The sequence below is a fragment of the Balaenoptera acutorostrata genome, chromosome 18 (genome assembly GCF_949987535.1).
Source record: "Balaenoptera acutorostrata chromosome 18, mBalAcu1.1, whole genome shotgun sequence".
Lineage (NCBI taxonomy): Eukaryota > Metazoa > Chordata > Mammalia > Artiodactyla > Balaenopteridae > Balaenoptera > Balaenoptera acutorostrata.
Window position 1 is genome coordinate 57,295,658 of NC_080081.1, and position 20,321 is coordinate 57,315,978.

Below are 20,321 nucleotides of genomic sequence, written 5' to 3' on the forward strand. Positions count from 1 at the left end.
AAAACAACTAATACTAAACTTTCTTTGTGTTATTTGTATGGAAATATGTTAATATAAATGTTTCAGACATTACATGAAATTTCTATAAATCTTATATGTTCTGGTATAATGTTTTAATCATAATTCTAGTTATTACTTTAAAATGTATACCTCAGAAATAACTAAATTTCCTTGTCAATTGCATTATTATGAACTTTCATCAAATCTTTAACCATGGTCATTTTAAAGTCTTTTGTCATTTACAGACAGTTCTGGGTGTACTCTGATGCTTTTGCAAAAATGTTCCTATAAAAGGGTTTCATATTTAAGGAATTCATGGAAAAGACTCTGACAAGTACAGGTTTTCTGGTAACTGACTATTACTGCTGAACTGAATGAATAAGCATTTTCAGAACTCTAATGGAAAACTGATGAATTCAAAAAGTGCTAACAAAAGATCAAGATGAAAAAAAAATTAATTACATGGGACTGAGTGAACTGATGAGGATGATTATAATTTTTGTGACTTTCTGTTTGAATAAAAAAAAAGAATAGATATATATCTATGTGTAACTGAATCACTTTCCTGTACACCTGAAACTAACACAACATTGTAAATCAACTATACTTCAATAAAAAAAATAACAAAAAAGTTATCAAACAAAATCCAGGAACACATAGAAAAGATCACACCCCATGATCAAGCTGAATTCATCACAGGGACAGAAGAATGGTTCAACATACACAAATCAAAGAATGTGATACACCACATCAACAAAAGAAAAGACAGAAACCACATGATCATCTCAAAAGATGCAGAAAAAGCATTTGATAAAATTCAATATCCATGGATAAAGAAGATGTGGCACATATATAAAATGGAATATTACTCAGCCATAAAAAGAAATGAAATTGAGTTATTTGTAGTGAGGTGGATGGACCTAGAGTATGTTATACAGAGTGAAGTAAGTCAGAAAGAGAAAAACAAATACCGTATGCTAACACATATATATGGAATCTAAAAACAAAAAAACGGTTCTGAAGAACCTAGGGTCAGGACAGGAATAAAGATGCAGATGTAGAGAATGGACTTGAGGACACAGGGATGGGGAAGGGTAAGCTGGGACGAAGTAAGAGAGTGGCATGGACATATATACACTACCAAATGTAAAATAGATAGCTAGTGGGAAGCAGCCGCATAGCACAGGGAGATCAACACGGTGCTTTGTGACCACCTTGAGGGGTGGGATAGACATGCAAGAGAGAGGAGATATGGGGATATATGTATATGTATAGCTGATTCACTTTGTTATAAAGCAGAAACTAACACACTATTGTAAAGCAATTATACTCCAATAAAGATGTTAAAAAAGTATATATATGAAGAAAAAAACCCAAATACCTAAAAACTTAATGGCATAAAAAAAATTCAATATCCATTTATGATAAAAACTCTTACCAACGTGGGTATAGAGGGAACATATCTTAACATAATAAAAGCTATTCATGACAAACCCACAGCCAACATAATTCTCAATGGTGAAATGCTGAAAGCCTTCCTGCTCAAATCTGGGACAGGACAAAGATGCCCACTCTCACCACTTCTATTCAACATAGTATTGGAAGTCCTATCCACAGCAGTCAGACAAGTAAAAGAAATAAAAGTTATCCAAATTGGAAGAGAAGAAGTAAAATTGTCATTATATGCAGCTGATATGATACTATATATAGAAAACCCTAAAATATCCACACAAAACTATCAGAACTGATAAAATAATTCAGTAAAGTAGCAGAATACAAGACTAACATACAGAAATCTGTTGCATTTCTTTACTTTACACTAACAATGAAATATCAGAAAGGGAGAGTAAAAAAAAATCCCTTTAAAAATCACATTAAAAAAACCCCCAAAAAACTTAGGAATAAACCTGACTAAGGAGGTGAAAGACTTATGTGCTGAGAATTATAAGACACTGATAAAGGAAATTGAAGACGATTCAAAGAAACAGAAAGATACCCCATGCTCTTGGATTGGAAGAATTAGTACTGTTAAAATGGCCATGCTAACCAAAGCCATCTACAAATTTAATGTGAACCCTATCAAGTTACTCATGACATTTTTCACAGAACTAGAACAAAGAATCCTAAAGTTTATATTGGAACCATAAAAGACCCAGAATTGCCAAAGCAATCCTGAGGAAAAAAGAACAAAGCAGGAGGCATAACCCTCCCAGACTTCAGACAATACTACAAAGCTACAGTAATCAAAATGGCATGGTATTGACACAAAAATAGACATATGGATCAATGGAACAGAATAGAGAGCCCAGAGATAAACCCACACACCTACGGTCAATTAATCTTTGACAAAGGAGGCAAGAATATACAATGGAGGAAAGACAGTCTCTTCAGCAAGTGGTGTTGGGAAAGCTGGACAGCCGCATGTAAGTCAGCGAAGTTAGAATACTCCCTCACACCATACACAAAAATAAACTGAAAATGGCTTAAAGACTTAAATATTAGACATGACACCATAAAACTCCTAGGAGAGAACATAGGCAAAACATTCTCTGACATAAATTGTACCAATGTTTTCTTAGGTTAGTCTCCCAAGGCAACAGAAATAAAAGCAAAAATAAACAAATGGGACCTAATTAAACTCAAAACCTTTTGCACAGTAAAGGAAACCATGAACAAAATGAAAATACAACCTACAGACTGGGAGAAAATATTTGCCAATGATGTGACCGACAAGGGCTTAATTTCCAAAATATACAAACAGCTCATCCAACTCAATAACAAAAAAACCAAACAACCCAATCAGAAAATGGGCAGAAGACCTAAATAGACATTTCTCCAAAGAAGGCATACAGATGGCCAATAGGCACATGGAATGATGCTCAACATTGCTAATTATTAGAGAAAATGGAAATCAAAGCTACAATGAGGTACCACCTCACACCGGTCAGAATGGCCATCATTAAAAACTCTACAAATAACAAATGCTGGAGAGGGTTTGGAGAAAAGGGAACCCTCCTACACTGCTGGTGGGAATGTAAATTGGTATAGCCACTATGGAAAACAGTATGGAGGTTCCTTAAAAAACTAAAAATAGAGCTACCACATGATCCTGCAATCCCATTTCTGGGCATATATCTGGAGAAAACCGTAATTCGAAAAGATACATGCACCTTAATGTTCATAGCAGCACTGTTTACAATAACCAAGACATGGAAGCAACCTAAGTGTCCATTGACAGATGAATGGATGAAGAAGATGTGGTATATATAAACCATGAAATACTACTCAGCCATAAAATAGAATGAAAGAATGCCATTTGCAGCAGCATAGATGGACCTAGAGATCATCACACTCAGTCAGAAAGAGATAGACAAAAACCATATATCATTTATATGTGGAATATAAAATGTGACACAGATGAATTTATTTACAAAACAGAAACAGACTCACAGACATAGAAGACAAACTTATGGTTACCAAAGGGAAAGGGGGTGGGGGAGGGATAAATGAGGAGTTTGGGATTAGCAGATACAAACTACTATATATAAAATAGATAAACAAGGTCCTACTGTATTGCACAAGGAACTGTATTCAGTATCCTATAATAAACCATAATGGAAAAGCATATGAAAAAGAATATGTATACATGTGTATAACTGAATCATTTTGCCGTACACCAGAAACTAACACAACATTGTAAATCAACTATACTTCAATTAAAAAAAAAAAACAATTAAGGGAGACTAAATAGACCAGGAAGTCAAATTAACTGTTCATTTAATATTCACATCGAAAAGATTTTACATGATACGGTCAATTTTCCTAGGCCTATGAAACAAAATTTTAGTTAGAGGCAGTCCTGAAAGTTGAAATCAATTGTATTCTAAAATTTTTAGATGAATTGTTTTGAAATCTGAATGTATTTTTCCATAAAGCCATGTTAACAGGATTATTAGGTCCCCATGTCAACTCACAAAAGATTCATAATGAATTTGAAAAAGTAAGTTTTCTTTCAATGAGCAATGTCCAAAGCACCTTCACCAGCATCCTGAGTTCCTTCTCACAACACTCCTGGAATATATATGGGACAGACATTATGATCTATCTTCATGTTATAGCTGAGAAAACTGAGTGAGCTACAGAGGGTCAAGTGTTATATCAGAGAAAGAACTGGGGAAGAGTTCACCACATGTGGACTGGCCCCTGGCACTGGTTTGCTCTAAATGCTCCCCATGATTGTCAGAAGCTGCGGGTGAAGAACCAGGGGTATAGTGCCTTCTTTCTAAGTATCAGTCACCTGGGGCACTTGTTAAAAGCACATTCCCTAGCCTCTTCTCTGGAGTCTCTAATTCCACCCAGTGTCGGGTGTACCCAGATTATTGTTAATAATTGCCCCAGGTCAGGCATATTTGGGTTTACATTGAGGATTTAAATCAGATACGCTTGAATTTGCATCTGGGCGAGCAAGCTGTCTGACCTTGGGCAAGTCATTTAATAGCTGTAATTCTCAGTTTCTTCATGTGTATAACAGAAATAAAAACATCTCTTTCAGTGTAGTTGTGAGGATTGTTTGTAAAATGTAACACAGGGCCTGGCACAAATACAATTTCTCTATATATCTGTCTTAGGCGATGCTGATCGAATACTACACACTAACAATCAAACCTTTTGTGGTAGATGGGTCAAGCCCTGTGCTCATAAGCCAAAGAAAACAAGTACAGAGAAGTGTGTGGTCAAACCCAGTTTTTAGTTGGTCCAGAAGGCAGTTTTCCTTAAGCTTTGTGAAGTCAGGGTATTCTCTGAACAAGCTCCCTTTTTTCTTTTGGAGGACAGTACAGGTCATCTCCAGTAGGTTCCAGACCCCAGTCAAATTCAAGTGATACCGCTGGGATGAGCAGTCGTTTTCCAGATCAAGCAGAGGCCATAGAGAAACTGACAGATGGAAGGAACAGCCATCCCACCACACACTTGTTTCCAGCACAGCTATCACCTTTGTTTTGGAAAAGTGGGGAAGAAGCCTCGTACTGTTCATTAGGAAGGGGAGAAAAAGCTGAATTCTCGAGGGGAAGATAAAGATCTGATCTAAAGCTAATGGCTTTGTAGGAGGCCACCTGGGGTTAGGTCAGGCCATCCCACCTAGCAGTCCTGCAGCTGACTGTAAAAAGTGTAACATCTCACAACCACTGCGAGAGTTTTCCTTGCCAAACTCTTCTGAACACACTTTCTTTAATTCTCACCATGCTCTTATAAGAGAGGGAATAATTCACAAATGAGGAAACTGAGGTCCAGAGTGATTAGGTAACCCAGGCAGTAAGTGTGGAGCTGAGATGCAGATCCAGGCTCCCTGGCCTTGTTCTTTGACACTGACTCCAGTCCCCAAATGGGTTGGGGATTGTGGAGTGGGAATTAGAAATAATCCATTTGGTCATTGCCTCTGTGCTCATGGGTGGGGACCATGGGGGAGATGTCCCTGTACAGGAGGGCAGAGCTCCTCTGTGATGAATACTGTTTTAGAGTGATATCAACATCAACAGCAAAAAAAAACCCCTGAAAGTTCCCAACTCAACAGCCCATACACAGTCATATGCTAATGCTTGGGCATCCCCTCTTGAACCATTCACCAAAAATTTGCGAGCAAATCGTGAGGAATCTTAGCTCGCCTGTACTGAAAAGTAGCAACATCTTGTTTTCCGTGGTGGCTTTTGACCTGAGCCTAGACTTCAACCACAAAGGAAGCAGAAGAAGGTATGCAGCAGGAAATAGGTAGCGACCACTTCCTGAGTCCTCGCTGTGGGCCAGGCACAGCGTACATGCTTTAGGTGTATTATCTCATCAAAAAGTTCATTAAACAAGCAAATAAACCTTTCACTTGCTGGAAGAAAGAAATGTAGAGGCAAAAGATCAGATTCCAGTCATGGAATGACCATTAACCAGCTTCACCATCTTGCCTAAGTCACTTAATCTCTTTGGGTATTTTCTCATTTGCAAGACAAGGGAATTGGAAAGAAGCTCATCAGATGCTCTAAGGACTTGGATTTGAATGCTGCCCCTACCATATATTAGCACCGGTCTTTGGGCAAGCCATTTAAAATTCATCTGTCCACTAGGGTGTGGCAAAGATCTCAAACTGAGAGAATGTAATAGGTCTTTTTTGCACTTTTAAGCACAAAACAAACGGCAACAAACACTTAGTAGCACTTACTGTGTGCCAGATACTGCTGTGAATGCTCTTCATATATTGTCATTTAACACACATTATAGCCCATAAAAAAACCCATTTTATAGACAGTGAAACTAAGGTTACAGAGATGTTAAATAAGTTGTCCAAGGTCACACAGCTAAGAAGTAGTGAAACTAGGATTTGAAATTCTCATAATTACTTAGTTTGAATAACCAATTAGCCAGAAATTAGCATAATGAAAATTGGTGTCCTCAGAAGTAGTAAACTCTCAGTTGCTGTTGGTAGTACAAGGTAACAGCCTGATTCTGCCATGAAGATGTAAATAATGTGCACAGGGATGTGTCACAATTACGGAGCAGTCACCCTCAAATGGAATCCCATCTAAAATATCCATTTTTAAAAAAAATAAAAAGCTTCTGTACAGCAAAGGAAACCATCCACAAAATGAAAAGACAACCTACCGAATGTGAGAAAATATTTGCAAAGCATATGTCTGATAAAGGGTTAATATTCAAATTATATAAAGAACTCATAAGCTCAATAGCAAAAATACAAATAATCCAATCAAAAAATGGGCAGAGGATCTGAATAGACATTTTCCAAAGAAGACATACTGATGGCCAATAGGTACATGAAAAGGTGCTTAACATCACTAATCATCAGGGAAATGCCAACAAAACCATGATGAGATATTATTGTAAATAATCTAGAGATGATTTAAAGTATAGGGAGGATGTATAGGTTATATGCAAATACCAAGTCATTTTATATAAAGGACTTGAGCATCTGTGGATTTTGGTAGTCACAGGGGTTCCTGGAACCAATCCCCTGCAGATACCAAGGGATAACTCTATTCGGGAACCAATAAAAGGAGCCTGATGAAAAAAAAAATCCATTTAATAAGGCACTCAGCAAATTCTAGAGCATTTCCCTAAACATGTTTATATCTCATGTGAGAAGAAAAATGAAGGAGAAACTGCTTTCCTGTTAGTTTGATGGTTTCTAAACCTTTTCCCTACCCTGACAAAATAACCTATACGACATGTGACATTTTGGGATCTCCAAGACAAAGTTGAGAGAAAATTCAATTTGTCCTTCTGTTTTGCCCTATGGCCAAAAATTTTTACTTCACAAATATCTTCATTTACTTTAATTCTGTTTTCTTCTCTTCCTTATAAAAATGTGTCAGCTCCTGTGATACTGCCTTCACAATATCCTTTCTCTTCCCGCCAATCATTTCAAGACCATTGGTCTTGAGACCTGAAAGCGTCATGGAGTCATCACATAAACAAAGCATCCAGCACTCACTGGCTGAGCTCAGAGTGAGAGGTTCCCGTTTCCCCACCAGGTGTGCAGGATTCCCTTCCCCATATCCCTTGTGAGGTCAGAGATCCTCTCTAAGCTCCTGTTTGTCATGGATGGAACACCGCGGTCCAGGGAAGGGCTGCTGCTGGCCCAGCTGGTGAGTGGAGGGGCTAGGACTCAGTGCAGGGTTTCTGATGCTTTCGCAGCACTGGATTCGCTCTCTCACAAGGATACTATTAGGCGAATCAGATACACGTGGCTAAGAGAGTCCCGTGTGGCATTACGATATAGATCAGAAACGTGCCGTGACTATGAAATCTCATTTTCCCATATACCACATATTGGTGCTGTAGAAACTGGGGAGGACTCTCATAAACATGATGCTTTTATTACCCTCTTACCCAGCTGGCTTTTATTCCAAGAAACTGGTGGTCTGTGTCTTTTTAGTCTTTGATGTTGTCAGCGGATCCCTCCACTCCTATTTTGTTTACAATTTTCTAACATTTATTCATTTAGAAAGGATTGATTTGCTCTAATTAAAAAGAAAAGGAAAGATGAGAAGGAATAAAGGCTCGGTGTAACCAAGTGGCTTATGTGGTGGCAATACCACAGAGGTAATTTGTAATTTGACTTATTTTCTGATTTGCTGACTCTAGCTCATCAAGCCCATTGCCTCCTTGCCAGGCCACTAAGCATGTGTATAAATTGACACGGGCTGGCATAAATCAGTTGTTATGTGGGTGGTCAGCTCCATGCCCCATATCAGTCAGGCAAGGGAGGCAAGCGGAGAACGGTTCCTGTTTGGGGGACTGAAAAGACGCCGAGATAGGCTTTGTCAAGGCTGGAGAGTCAGAGAAGCCAACTGCAAACCCAGATTGCCTTCCATAGGATAAACTGACGGTTAGCCTTTAGCGCACATTTAAATCTTGTTCATCCTCATATCCCTGGGCAGAGCATGGTGTCAGCACACAGACACCTTGCAATAAACATCTGCAGAGAGAGATACAGAATGTAGGTGGGGAGGGAGGAAGGACACAGAGGAGGAGGTATGAGAGGAAAAAGGAAAGAAGATAAACAGAAGTGAGGACTTAGGAAAAGAGAAGGAAAGAACTGGAAGGAAAACGAACAGGGAGGAAGGCAACGAGGTACGAGGAAAAGAACAGGAAAGAAGGAAGAAGATAAATAGAAGGAAAGACTTAGAGGGAGAAAAGGAAGGATCTGGATGGAAGATGAGAGAAGGAAGGAAGGAGAGAAAGAGGAGAAAGGGGAGACATGCAGCAAGGGCCGCTAAAGTGCCCCAGAGGAAACCAGGAGAATGAACACGGACTCAAGGGCACTGCCTGGTGGTCATGACCCTTATGTACTTCGCCCTTCTCCAACTCCTATTTCACTCAGTATCTATCTGCCTGCCAAATTTAGCACTTCATGAGTTCACATCTGATTCTCAAGTTAGTTCATAAATATACCATTTCCTCATTTAGACTACAAGCTTTTTGAGAGCAGGGTCCTTTCTTAGATTTCTTTTGTGCCCTGGCCACTCCCCGTTCTGTTCTGCCTAGTCCCTAGACAGTGCTGGGTTTGTGAAAAGCAGTGACTTAGCCGAGCAGTCACTGGGTCCCTGGTGACCTTGTCAATTTCTCTCGCTGTGAACGAGCAGCTTCCTTTCTACTTTTCACGCAGCCAGATGGAAGTCTCGTTACCTCCGAAGTTTCATATGCCTTATGCTTTCGAGAGGTGCTGTGATGTCTAGAAAACACATTCATGATAGCCTGTCTGAGCAACAGAAAACTCATTCACTCATTAACATACTGTGACAGGTGGCTATTTAGGAGAACACCAGAATATACATACTATTAACGATTATTCAGGTGGGCAATCTTACAAACACTACTTGGAACATTTTCTCCAACCTTACTGCCTAGCTAGCTGTCACCTGGGAAAGAATGCTCTTCAGTTAAGGCTGATTTGAACCTCCTTGGAACTGACAAGATAGTTTGTGTTTCAGAGGCATGCTTCTAGTATACACATGCAAATGGTTTTGCCCCTTTGGTGGGAAATGAACACTTCACGAGCACCCAAGCCTGTTACCAAACACGGTGTCATGCCAAAAATGGCAGCTCTTTCTAAAAAACTCCAGTCTCTTTGGCCACATTACATCGAGTCTGGTTTCAGAATCAAATCTTCCACTTCGTGGGTTTTGGGAAGAGGCTGCCGGTGTGTAGAGGCGGGAGGTAGACACACTTGGAGACCTGGGTCTTAATCTCTTAGATGATATGTAAATTGTGGGAAGAGTAGAGGGCTCTCTCCTCTTGACTATAAGACTGAAAATATTCATCCGCTGATGTTCAAATGTGACTTCCTTGCTGCTTAGGATCGGTGAGTGACCTTGAACGGCTCTGGGCTGATGTGAGAGATTCTAGATATTGATCAGAAACCATTTTCAAGATAGTGTTGCCTGTGTGGAAGAGCTTACCTGCCCGTGCCCAAGGCATGAGTTTTGAACTCAGCAAAGCTTCAAGAAGCCATCTCCTCCGACCACCCCGGCCCTGTCTCCCTCTGAATGCATCTTTCTGACTTGGTCATATATTTCTGATATGAGAAAGCTGAGCGAATGAGAGTGAGTGGTTTAGAAGAGGCAGAGGAGAAAAAGAAATATGCAAATATCATTCTCAAGAGCAGAAATAGTATTTAACTGGAAAATGGCCTGTTTGGGGATACACAGTTTTAGGGACCCATGTGCAATTTATATGCCCAGCCTAATTTAAATCAGTTCCTGTCTCTCCTTCCGTTTCTGATCATTCATATACCCAGCTGTGGCCTTTGGGGAAATCCCAAGAAAAACAGCTCTGTTACAGGCTGGACTGAGCCTGCTTTCCTTCTTCCCGTCAGCACAGGGGAGGGCAGAATCTAAATGTTATCTTAACAACAGTCGTGGTAATGGTGATGCCGTCTGATCTCAAGGAAACTGTGTTGTGCTAAGTCGAATTTTTAAAAAGCTCTTTCACCAGAGTCAGCAAACCTCCTGTGTTGTGAAGGCCCGGCAGAGTCCCCTGCTTTAATGCAGCATCCCCCTGACACTCAGTTCGTTTCTGATTAACCAGAGCAGGTGCCCCGGGCCGCTGTGCAGGAGAACCTCAGCATTGGGGTCTGGCGGCAGCTCCAGGATTATGAGCCTTCTGGCAGTCTGTGCAGGTACAAGGCCCTGGTGATACTTAGAGGGCAAACCTCTCATTATTTTGTTTTCTGCTTAAAGCCCCAAGGATATGGAATTCCAGTATATAGCAGTAATTTGCCCTCTGGATTAAAAAGTCTAAGTATCCTCTCAGCCTCACTGGGATAGAAAGAATACTCGGTCCAATCCCTGGCACCCAGGAGTTTTAGTCAGAACACTTTTTGATATATTTTCAGGCGTGAGGAAAGCATTTGACAGCCCCACTGATCATTCTGTCCAGGAGGTGAAGGGCTGTCTGGGAGAGACCGAGACCCTGTATATTTCCTCTGTGAGGGAAATACCTTCTTCATTATCTTCTAAAATAAAGGTATCAGCCTGAGATGAAATGGAATGCCCCCTGACCGAATCCCTTCCGGAAAGGCCCATCATCTAAGGGCCAGAGACCAGGTGTGTGAATTCTCTCCTTACTGAGGGAGACCACACAGATCTCACCCGAGCAAGTGAATGATGGACACCGTCCTGAGGGTAAGAATAGAACAAGAGCTCCTACCCATCAAATAATCAATTATACCTGGACGTGCATGCCCACACACACGTATGCAACTCACACGTGCACGCACATTTCATAGACATACAGATCATCAACCTGCACTGATGGGCCAGAGGAGACAGGAGCCCTACAATTCTTAGATGAATGATGAGTGGATTCCTTGGCCATTTCAGCTCATACTGAAACAACCCCTACTTCTTCACAAAGGCTTCCCACTTGGGATTTCCAGAAAGGGAAGGAAAGAAATGTCAACAATACAAGGGAAGGATAATAGCAACAATAGGAATCCTTTCTTGAGGGCTTATTCTATGCCAAGTACAGTGGTGCAAGTGGCATTTCATTTATTCCTCCAGGCAAAGGTAGTGGTGATATTATGAAGAATGGTATTGGAGAAGGAAAAACAAACAAAGTAGGTCTTCAAAAGCTTTCTTTCAACAAAGTAGCAACGTATCGCCCCTCCTCCTCATTTCATCTGAGTTCACATGAGCGTTTTCTGTCACCCTCCCCTCCCCCCATGGAAGTGAGGGGAGGCCACAGGGAAGGCAATGACATGATTCTGAATGTCAAGACTCTTCCAGTCTCCTCCTTCCATCTCACTCTGTATGGTCTACCCTGTCACCAGCTGCGGGAGAATAAGAGGGCATGGATCTCTATGACTGAAAAACACTTTTTGTTCCAGATGACTTCTCTCAAAGGTGAAGTATAAGACCCATTAGAAAGGTCAAGCGGTTGTGGGATTGTGAATTGATAAGATCATATGAATCAAAATTAGATGACAGTGTAGCAGGTTAATCGATACTGACCACTGAAGATTCAGAATGACTTCAGGTGTGTGTATTCAGGTCAGAGAGCTGTGGGCCTGGTCCTGCACTTCCCAGGCGCTTTGCTGTACTCTATGGAAGAGCTTCTTACTTCCATTTTCCTTCTCAGCAGGACACTTAGCAAACTGCCCAGTGACAGGCTTAGTATCTCTGTCCCCTTCCAGGGCTCCCCAAGGCAGTACTGGTTAATGCCATCACTTGATTTTCACAGAGGCCCCCTCACTATTCACTGGAATTTGATACATAAATTGAGCTCTTTTTGTCCCTTCTCTTTCAGTGCACAAACACCCCAATGGGCTAGGAGGGTAGCTGGTCTGCAGAGGAGAAAAACTAGCCTCACAGAAATGAGGAGTGATGTCCTGACCCTGGGTATGACCCTCGAGGGGCACAGCTGAGAGGAACTTTTGTAGTCATTTTTTTTTTTTTTTCCATTTGGAGAATGATGCTAAAAAACCACCATTAATACAGTTTTCTTGAGAGTCATATCAGATTTTTATGTTATTTGAGGTGATCTTTCCTCTTTTGTGTGGAGCCCTTAACATAGAATCCTGTGAGAATATGGTCTAAGGATAATGCCCCATCAGTTACCCTGACATGATTTCTCCCTTGTGGTGGGAACTTTCAGGCCAACCTGCACTTTTAAATCCCTCATATGCTTTTCAAAGTAATTTGGCATCTGCTGAAAGTCATTGTCATTTTCGATAACTGCTTTTCTCTCTACAAAGACAAAAGCAAGTGAAAAGAAGACAACTCTCTGCCAGAAACTGAGTTCTTGTGAAGAAGTACAGATAAACCTCCATACACTATTATATCCCTAACCCAGCTCACGCACTTCGACCTGCAGCCAGCAATCAACATGCTACATTTTAGCAATGCAAGTTGAGAAAAAGGATTTACCTTGGAGTCCAGCTGCTGCATGTATGACCAGAGATATTCTATATTGGCTCCAAAAGGGTGGACGTGAAGAAACGTTGATATGATGCCTGAATTAAAAAGACAAACACTGGACATTACTGAGAGGCAAATAAAAGTCTCTGGCGAATAATGTCATCTGACCCCAGTGACAGTTTTGTCAGGCTGAGTCGTGGTCTTGCCATTTATAACAGCTCTCGGCAAGCATTCAATAACTGCACATTTTGAAGATGGTAATGGTAACATGGCCAACAGAACACTGTCTCCTGGAACGACAGTAGTTGGAAAAGCGAGACTCTGAGAAAACACATAGATGAATGAAGGTATTTCTAAACAAAGACTCCTGGAAGCATTTCAACTACCAATTTTATGCTTGATTTGCCAATATAAAATTGTAGTTATTAGAAGGATAAAATGATCCCTTTTCTTTCCCTCACTAGACCCTGCAGTATGAAAACGGCTCCTACAGCTGTGTCAGATTCCCCTGATAATTACAGCTGCTAGTTACGGAAAGTATTTAATCCATATTTCCCCTCACTGCCACTGAAGGAAGCACAAATCCTTTGCCGTTTCCCCCTGGCTCTTGCTGCTGTTTAAAGGGAGCTAGCCTGCTCTCGCCTTCTCGCTGCTGTAATTTACAAGATCATTTTAAAAGCCCCAGGAACGGACGGTTTGGCTGGAGTCTGATTATAAATCAGAGGGCTTTTCCATCGTGAAATTCAACTGTCAACATTGTACTGACAAATGAAAAGCGGAACGTTAGTGTCGGGGCTGACGTAAAAGCACTACCCTCCTACCCTCCCTGCTCTTATATCCAAGATCAAAATGGTGAAGATGAGGACGTCAACTCCATAGGCTGTATGCTCCTAGAAACTGTGTTCAGACTGACATTTTTGGCTTCTCTTTGAAACAGGCTTTGAGATGAATCCAATTTGAGGATAAGGCCTCAACGTTCTGTTTATTGTGATGCTTTGGTGCTCGAAAGCCAAAGGTCAGAGGGAAGACCCACACTTGTATGAAATGCAGTCAGGGCAAGCACGGGCCAAGCACATCGTTCTGCACTAGGTCATGCTACGAACTGCAGGGTGGCCTTGCATTGACCTGGGAGAGGGTCTCATGGCCCCCTGATCTCCTGTGTGGTGCTTGGAATGTTCTGGATGAGTGTCAGTTTTTAAAGAAAAGTTCTCAGTTTATCCTTAGGCTGAGAACAGAGGACCAAAGAGTCTACACAAGCACTTTCAAGACCTACCCTCAGAACACTGCTTTTCTGTGGGTGTCCTTGGTGGACAGTGAAATGAGGAACATAGAGATGATTAGTTACATTTCTCCGTAAAGCTAAAACCTCAGTCTTCAGAGATTGACCTTTTCCCGGAAATATAAAGAACTATTGTTTTATTCTGAGATTATGTTCTTTGTTTTTTGTTAAAATGTCCTTCTCTTATGAAATAATGGTGATGATAGAACGTAACAATGGTAGTTTTAATCTCTTTAAGTGGCAAATAGCCATTTTTAATATACGTAAGTGGGATTGTTTTGCCCCCCTCCTACCACTTTGTTAATTTATGTTTTAACTGTATAGACCTGGCAACTACTTCCCTGTGTCTGAAATTCTCAAATCTCGTGAGGTGGCACTATAAGTAATTCTGTTACCAATAAGAGTTATAGAATCTCATGAATGATTTACTTAGAAAATAAATTAGAAGTATTTAAAAAAATAACATTTCCATTTGCAATCCTTAAGTGGGAGAGAGGGGGCAGAATTCTTATGGGGAATTGATTTTTTTTGGCCTCGCCATGCTGTGTGGCTTGTGGGATCTTAGTTCCCCGACCAGGGATTGCACCTGGGCCCTCAGGAGTGAAAGCACTGAGTCCTAACCACTGGACCACCAGGGAATTCCCAAGGGGAACTGCTTCTATTTCAGGATGGTGAGTGGGGCTTTCCCTGCTGTCTGTCCCAGGCTGAGGACAAGTGGTACTATGTCTACTGCTTTCCACAGAGAGCCTCCAACAAATGGTAGGCAGACCCCTGCCCCCTATAAGGAGGAAAGGAGGACAGGGAAGGGAGAAGGAATAGTCAGTGTTGGCTGGCTTTGTGAGAAGGCGAGGGTGTTCCTAGTGAGAAGCTTTTCTCTTCTCTTAAATGCGATGCTCCCAGGGAGGGGAGGAGGTGCCTCAAGAGAGCGGCTTGTAGAGACTGGAGGGGCCCTGCAAGGCGGCGAAGCACATTCCTTTCCTTGGCTGGACTTCCGCTTAGAGCAGCAGACTGACTAATCTGGCTTTGTGCCCAGCCGAGCACAGGGGAGGCGGTGGGGTGCTGTAGCCTTTGGGTGACACGAATCTGTGAGTTTCCCATGGGACAAGGTGGTAGCTCAGAAGGTAGACGGGCTTGAGCAGCCTTACAAGTATCCCAAGGGCCCCAGCAAATAGAGAAAAACATTTTTTATGTTAATATCCCTACAGGACAAAGAATCATCGACATCTCCTGGATAACCTGCAGCCTCTCCTATAAATGCCCTTGGGAGTGTGACAGGAAGTTAGTGAAATGCCTCCAATAGAATGAATAGGATGGTTCAGAAGAGGATGGGGGTGGGGGCTATGGGGGGAGTAGCTGACAACTCTTGACCTAAGGAGATGAAGGAGGAAATTCAGGGATACCAGAAGTGGGAGGACCTGGAGTGGCCGCTTTTCTTGCCTCTGTGATGATGGCCTCCCTCACTGTTTACTGTCCCACAGCCCTAATCTTGGGTCTGTAACCCCAAGGAACTCTGCCCTTAGACAGTATTTGTGTGTGCTGGTTCAGTAGCAGGAATATAGTATACATTTACAATAAATGTATGTTGAATGAATTTATCCTCTAGAACTGAGAATGGCCAGTGTACTTCTTTAAAATTTCTACTGTTCTATTATTGACAAATGAGGAGAAATAAGAACCTTAAAAATTGCTACCAGTACTAACCAAGGATGTAGTACTCTTTCAAATACCAGGTAACTTTGAGGAATTATTCATCAGTGATTCCTGCCCTTAACTCATCCTGTTCATCCTGTTATGAATTCAGGACAGAGTAACTTGGATATTTTGGGCATGGAAACTTTTTATTGAAACTATTTTGCTCATAAAGCTAAGGCGAAAACGCACATGTGATTTCTATGTATCTTTCTAAAATCAGATTAGAAATCCTAATCGGGACATGAGTATTTTTCCCTAGGAGAGTATTTAGAACCATCTTAGTGGTAGCTGATATTAACAAGCCATTAGCTTTTCTTTATAAAAGTTTAGCAATTGCCACTAAATACATGTGGGGTCAAAGCAGGTAGTTAAATAAAGGTTTTCCAAGCTTTTCCTATGGATGGCAACCAAGTTCTTCAGTATTGCTAGAGATGCAGTAGAAATGGGAACCCGTAGTCATCACCCCCCAAGTACTGCACCCCTCCTCCTCCTCCCCTTGCCCCTGCCCATCCCAGTAGTATCACAGAAGCATCAGGCATGGCGTCTGAGAAAATGTACTTTCTAGGCCCTGGTTCTGGATCAGATTCACTTTGGGGAATCTTCCTAAACAATCAAACTAAAGCCTCTTAAAGCTCCTTTAAAGGAACTGGGATATTTCCTGAGAATGGGGGAAAAAAAAAAGGATAGCTGTAACTCAAAATCCAATGAAAAATGCTACAAACCCAGAACTGGAAACTATTTATGGTTCTCTGGAAGACCATAAACACTATAAAGGCTGGGTAAAAGGAACACTAGGAACTGAGGGTGGAGAACTCAGCCATTACTGAACTGGTGGATCTCCAAAGGGATGGACTCAACAATTGGTCTTGGCTGGTTCCATGGAGAAGCGAGGTCTCCACATGTAAGAATGGGTTTCCCAACAGTGGGAAATACAACTGTAAGTAGCTAATTTAAGAAAATAAAGAAGGAATAGAGGAGGCTGTCAGTACTCTTGAGTTTCCTGCACAGTTCAGGACCTGAAACACTACCTTAGAAAGATACACAAACCAGCTCCAGACAGCCTATGGCAAATCCTCATTAGGAAGGCCCATTTAAACAAGCACATAAAGGCATTTTGAGCTTTTCCCATCAACATCATCTAGTTTATTCTCATTTTTAGATGTCACCAAGACCAAGGGAGCGACATTTAAATTAACCAAGTAGTGCTAGATTTTTACTGATTCATTTCCTTAGCAGCAATTAGGTGCCAAGGTCCTAGGGACACAGCATTGCCCAGACACACAAGGTTCCTGCTCTTGGAGAACTTATATTCTAGGTAAGCAACACAGACGATAAATGCAAAGATTAAAAATAAAGGAGATATTTTCAGAGAGTGGTGGGCATATTGCAGAAAACAAAACAGGTAATAGGACAGGAGTGGAGAGTATCCTCAAGCTTGGTGGAGGGCTGCTTTACAGGAGGTCAAGGAAGGTGAATTTGCCCGTGTGTCAGATGAAGAGCAGTCAGCTACAGACAGCCTGGGGGAAGGTGACTCAGGTACAGGCACCAGCGAGTGCAAAGGACCTGAGGTGGAAATGAGGTGGCAGGAACAAACTTGGCTTCAGAGTGGTGCAGCATGCGTTTAGAGGTAGGTGGGGAGCCAGATCACGTAGGGCCCCAGTTTAAGGGGGTTGGATTAAGCTCTAAACATAGCAGGAAACCAATGGAGGGGTTCTAAGCAGGGGCATGATATGAGCTGAATTATGTTTTCAAATTTTCATTCAAGCTGCTGTATGGTGAATAGACAAAAGGGAAACTGGGAAACCAATTAGAAGTGTTTGCAACAACCAATGGATCACTGGAGAAATCAAAGAGGAAATAAAAATATACCTAGAGACAAATGACAACAAAAACACCACGATCCAAAACCTATGGGACACAGAAAAAGCAGTTCTAAGAGGGAAGTTTATAGTGAGATAAGCTTACGTCAGGAAACAAGAAAAATCTCAAATAAACAACCTAACCTTACACCTAAAGCAATTAGAGCAAGAAGAACAAACAAAACCCAGCATTAGTAGAAGGAAAGAAATCATAAAGATCAGAGTAGAAATAAATGAAATAGAGACTTAGAAAAAAATAGAAAAGATCAATGGAACAACAAGCTGGTTCTCTGTAAAGATAAACAAAATTGATAAACCTTTAGCCAGACTCACCAAGAAAAAAAGAGAGAGGGCGCAAGTCAATAAAATCAGAAATGAAAAAGGAGAAGTTACAACTGACACCACAGAGATACAGAGGATCATAAGAGACTGGTATGAGCAACTATACACCAATAAAATGGACAACCTAGAAGAAATGGACAAGTTCTTAGAAAGGTACAATTTCCCAAGACCGAACCAGGAAGAAACAGAAAATATGAACAGACCAATTACCAGTACTGAAATTGAATCAATACTTTAAAAACTTCCAACAAACAAAAGTCCAGGACCAGATGGCTTCACAGGCAAATTCTGCCAAACATTTAGAGAAGAGTTAACAGCTGTCCTTCTGAAACTATTTCAAAAAATTGCAGAGGAAGGAACACTTCTGAAGTCATTCTATGAAGTCACTATCACTATCACCCTGATACCAAAACCAGACAAAGATATTTTACAAAAAAAGAAAACTACAGGCCAGTATCACTGATGAACATAGACACAGAAGTCCTCAACAAAATACTACTAAATCAACTCTAGCAGCACATTAAAAGGATCATACACCAGGATCAAGTGGGATTTATCCCAGGGACGCAAGGATTCTCCAGTATCTGCAAATCAATCAATGTGATACACCACATTAACAAACTGAAAACTACAAACCATATGGTCATCTCAATAGATGCAGAAAAAGCTTTTGATAAAATTTAACATCCATTTAGGATAAAAACTCTCCCGAAAGTGGGCACAGAGGGAACATATCTCAACATAATATACAGATTTCTTTTTCTCTTATGGACTCTTATTCTTAAAATTGTATTGATACTGGCACAAAAAGAGATATATAGATCAATGGAACAGGACAGAAAGCCCAGAAGTAAACCCACACACTTATGGCCAATTAATCTATGACAAAGGAGGCAAGAATATACAATGGAGAAAAGACAGTCTCTTTAACAAGTGGTGCTGGGAAAGCTGGACATCGACATGTAAAAGAACGAAATTAGAACATTCTCCAACACCATACACAAAAATAAACTTAAAATGGGTTAAAGACTAACTGTAAGACTGGATACTATAAAACTCCTAGAGGAAAACACAGGCAGAACACTCTGACATAAATCACAGCAAGATTCTTTTGGATCTGTCTCCAGGAATCTCAGCTCTGCAGAGGAATAGATGTCTCTAGACACAGTCATATTTTGCTGGAAACCTACAGAGGACTGACCAGAAGTCTGGAGAGCCATCAGGGAGGGGTTATGTGAAATCTGGGTCTCCCACTAAGCCACTAGGGGACAGTTGTCCGTGGGTGGCTGCAGAGTGACAAAGCATTTATGAGAAGTGAAGAGAGACAAGACTGGAAGTGGGTAGCAGAAGACTGATCAAACACTTGTGGTTTGGTCTGATGTTTCTAAGTGCCTTGGGATTCTAAAAACCTTTAATTTTCCAAAAAGCAGTTTTTTCTACTTATTTGGTGATTATAATACCTGATCTTGTACAGTTAGTTTTTTAGTTTTTTAAAAAATATCTGTCCTTCTGTCTTATTTTAACTAAACTCCTGAGACTGTATTTGGGCCTTTCAGTAAATTGTTCCTTGTATCTGAAATGGTCTTGACAACTCCCCATCTAACCAGAGGAAACTCTATTTATCCTTTAGGGCTCCCTCAACTGTCCTTTCTTCCCACAAGGCATCTGCAGCAGAAGTAGCTCCTTCTCTCTGTTTCTGATTTTAGTTTCATGGTCATTAACTACTTTCTTTCTCACTAGTCTATAAAATTCTTGAGGGAAGAGATCACCTTATCACTACTGTCTGCTAAGATACATCTTGGTACATGGCAGGCCAGTAGCTCCCAAAACACAGTCCCAGAGGTGACTGCTTCAGTATCACCTTGGATGTTAGTTTTACAATAAACAGAATCTCTGTGTGTGAGGACAAAGATTCTGTCTTTTAAACAGGCTGCCTAGATGATTCTTTTCCACAATGAAGGCTGGTAATTTTTAGAGTAGGCTCTTGACAAATGTTTGTTGATTTAGTGATACGGACATTTGTGTCTTGGAAACAAGATTTAGGTCAATGACTCATTCTTTATGGTCAGTAGCTTTCAGACAAGAACACACACCCCAGATTACTTTTCTCAGGTGCAGCCTAAATATAGCCTCAACTCTATTCACTGAAAACACCAAAAAGTTGCCACTCAACCTTCTTTAAGTGTTTTTCTCTACATTTCCTTCATCTGCTTCCTAATACCCATGTGTAAG

General features: G+C 41.0%; 1 protein-coding gene across 8 annotated transcripts in view; it reads right to left on the bottom strand.

Annotated features, from left to right (window-relative positions):
- ENOX1 (ecto-NOX disulfide-thiol exchanger 1) overlaps positions 1 to 20,321 on the bottom strand; it is a 614,655-nt gene that overhangs the window by 15,480 nt on the left and 578,854 nt on the right. For all 8 annotated transcript variants that reach the window (XM_057532923.1, XM_057532921.1, XM_057532924.1 and 5 more), the window contains one exon: positions 12,927 to 13,012. In XM_057532923.1, coding sequence (XP_057388906.1) covers positions 12,927 to 13,012 — 86 coding nt within the window. The remainder of the gene's footprint in view (positions 1 to 12,926; positions 13,013 to 20,321) is intronic.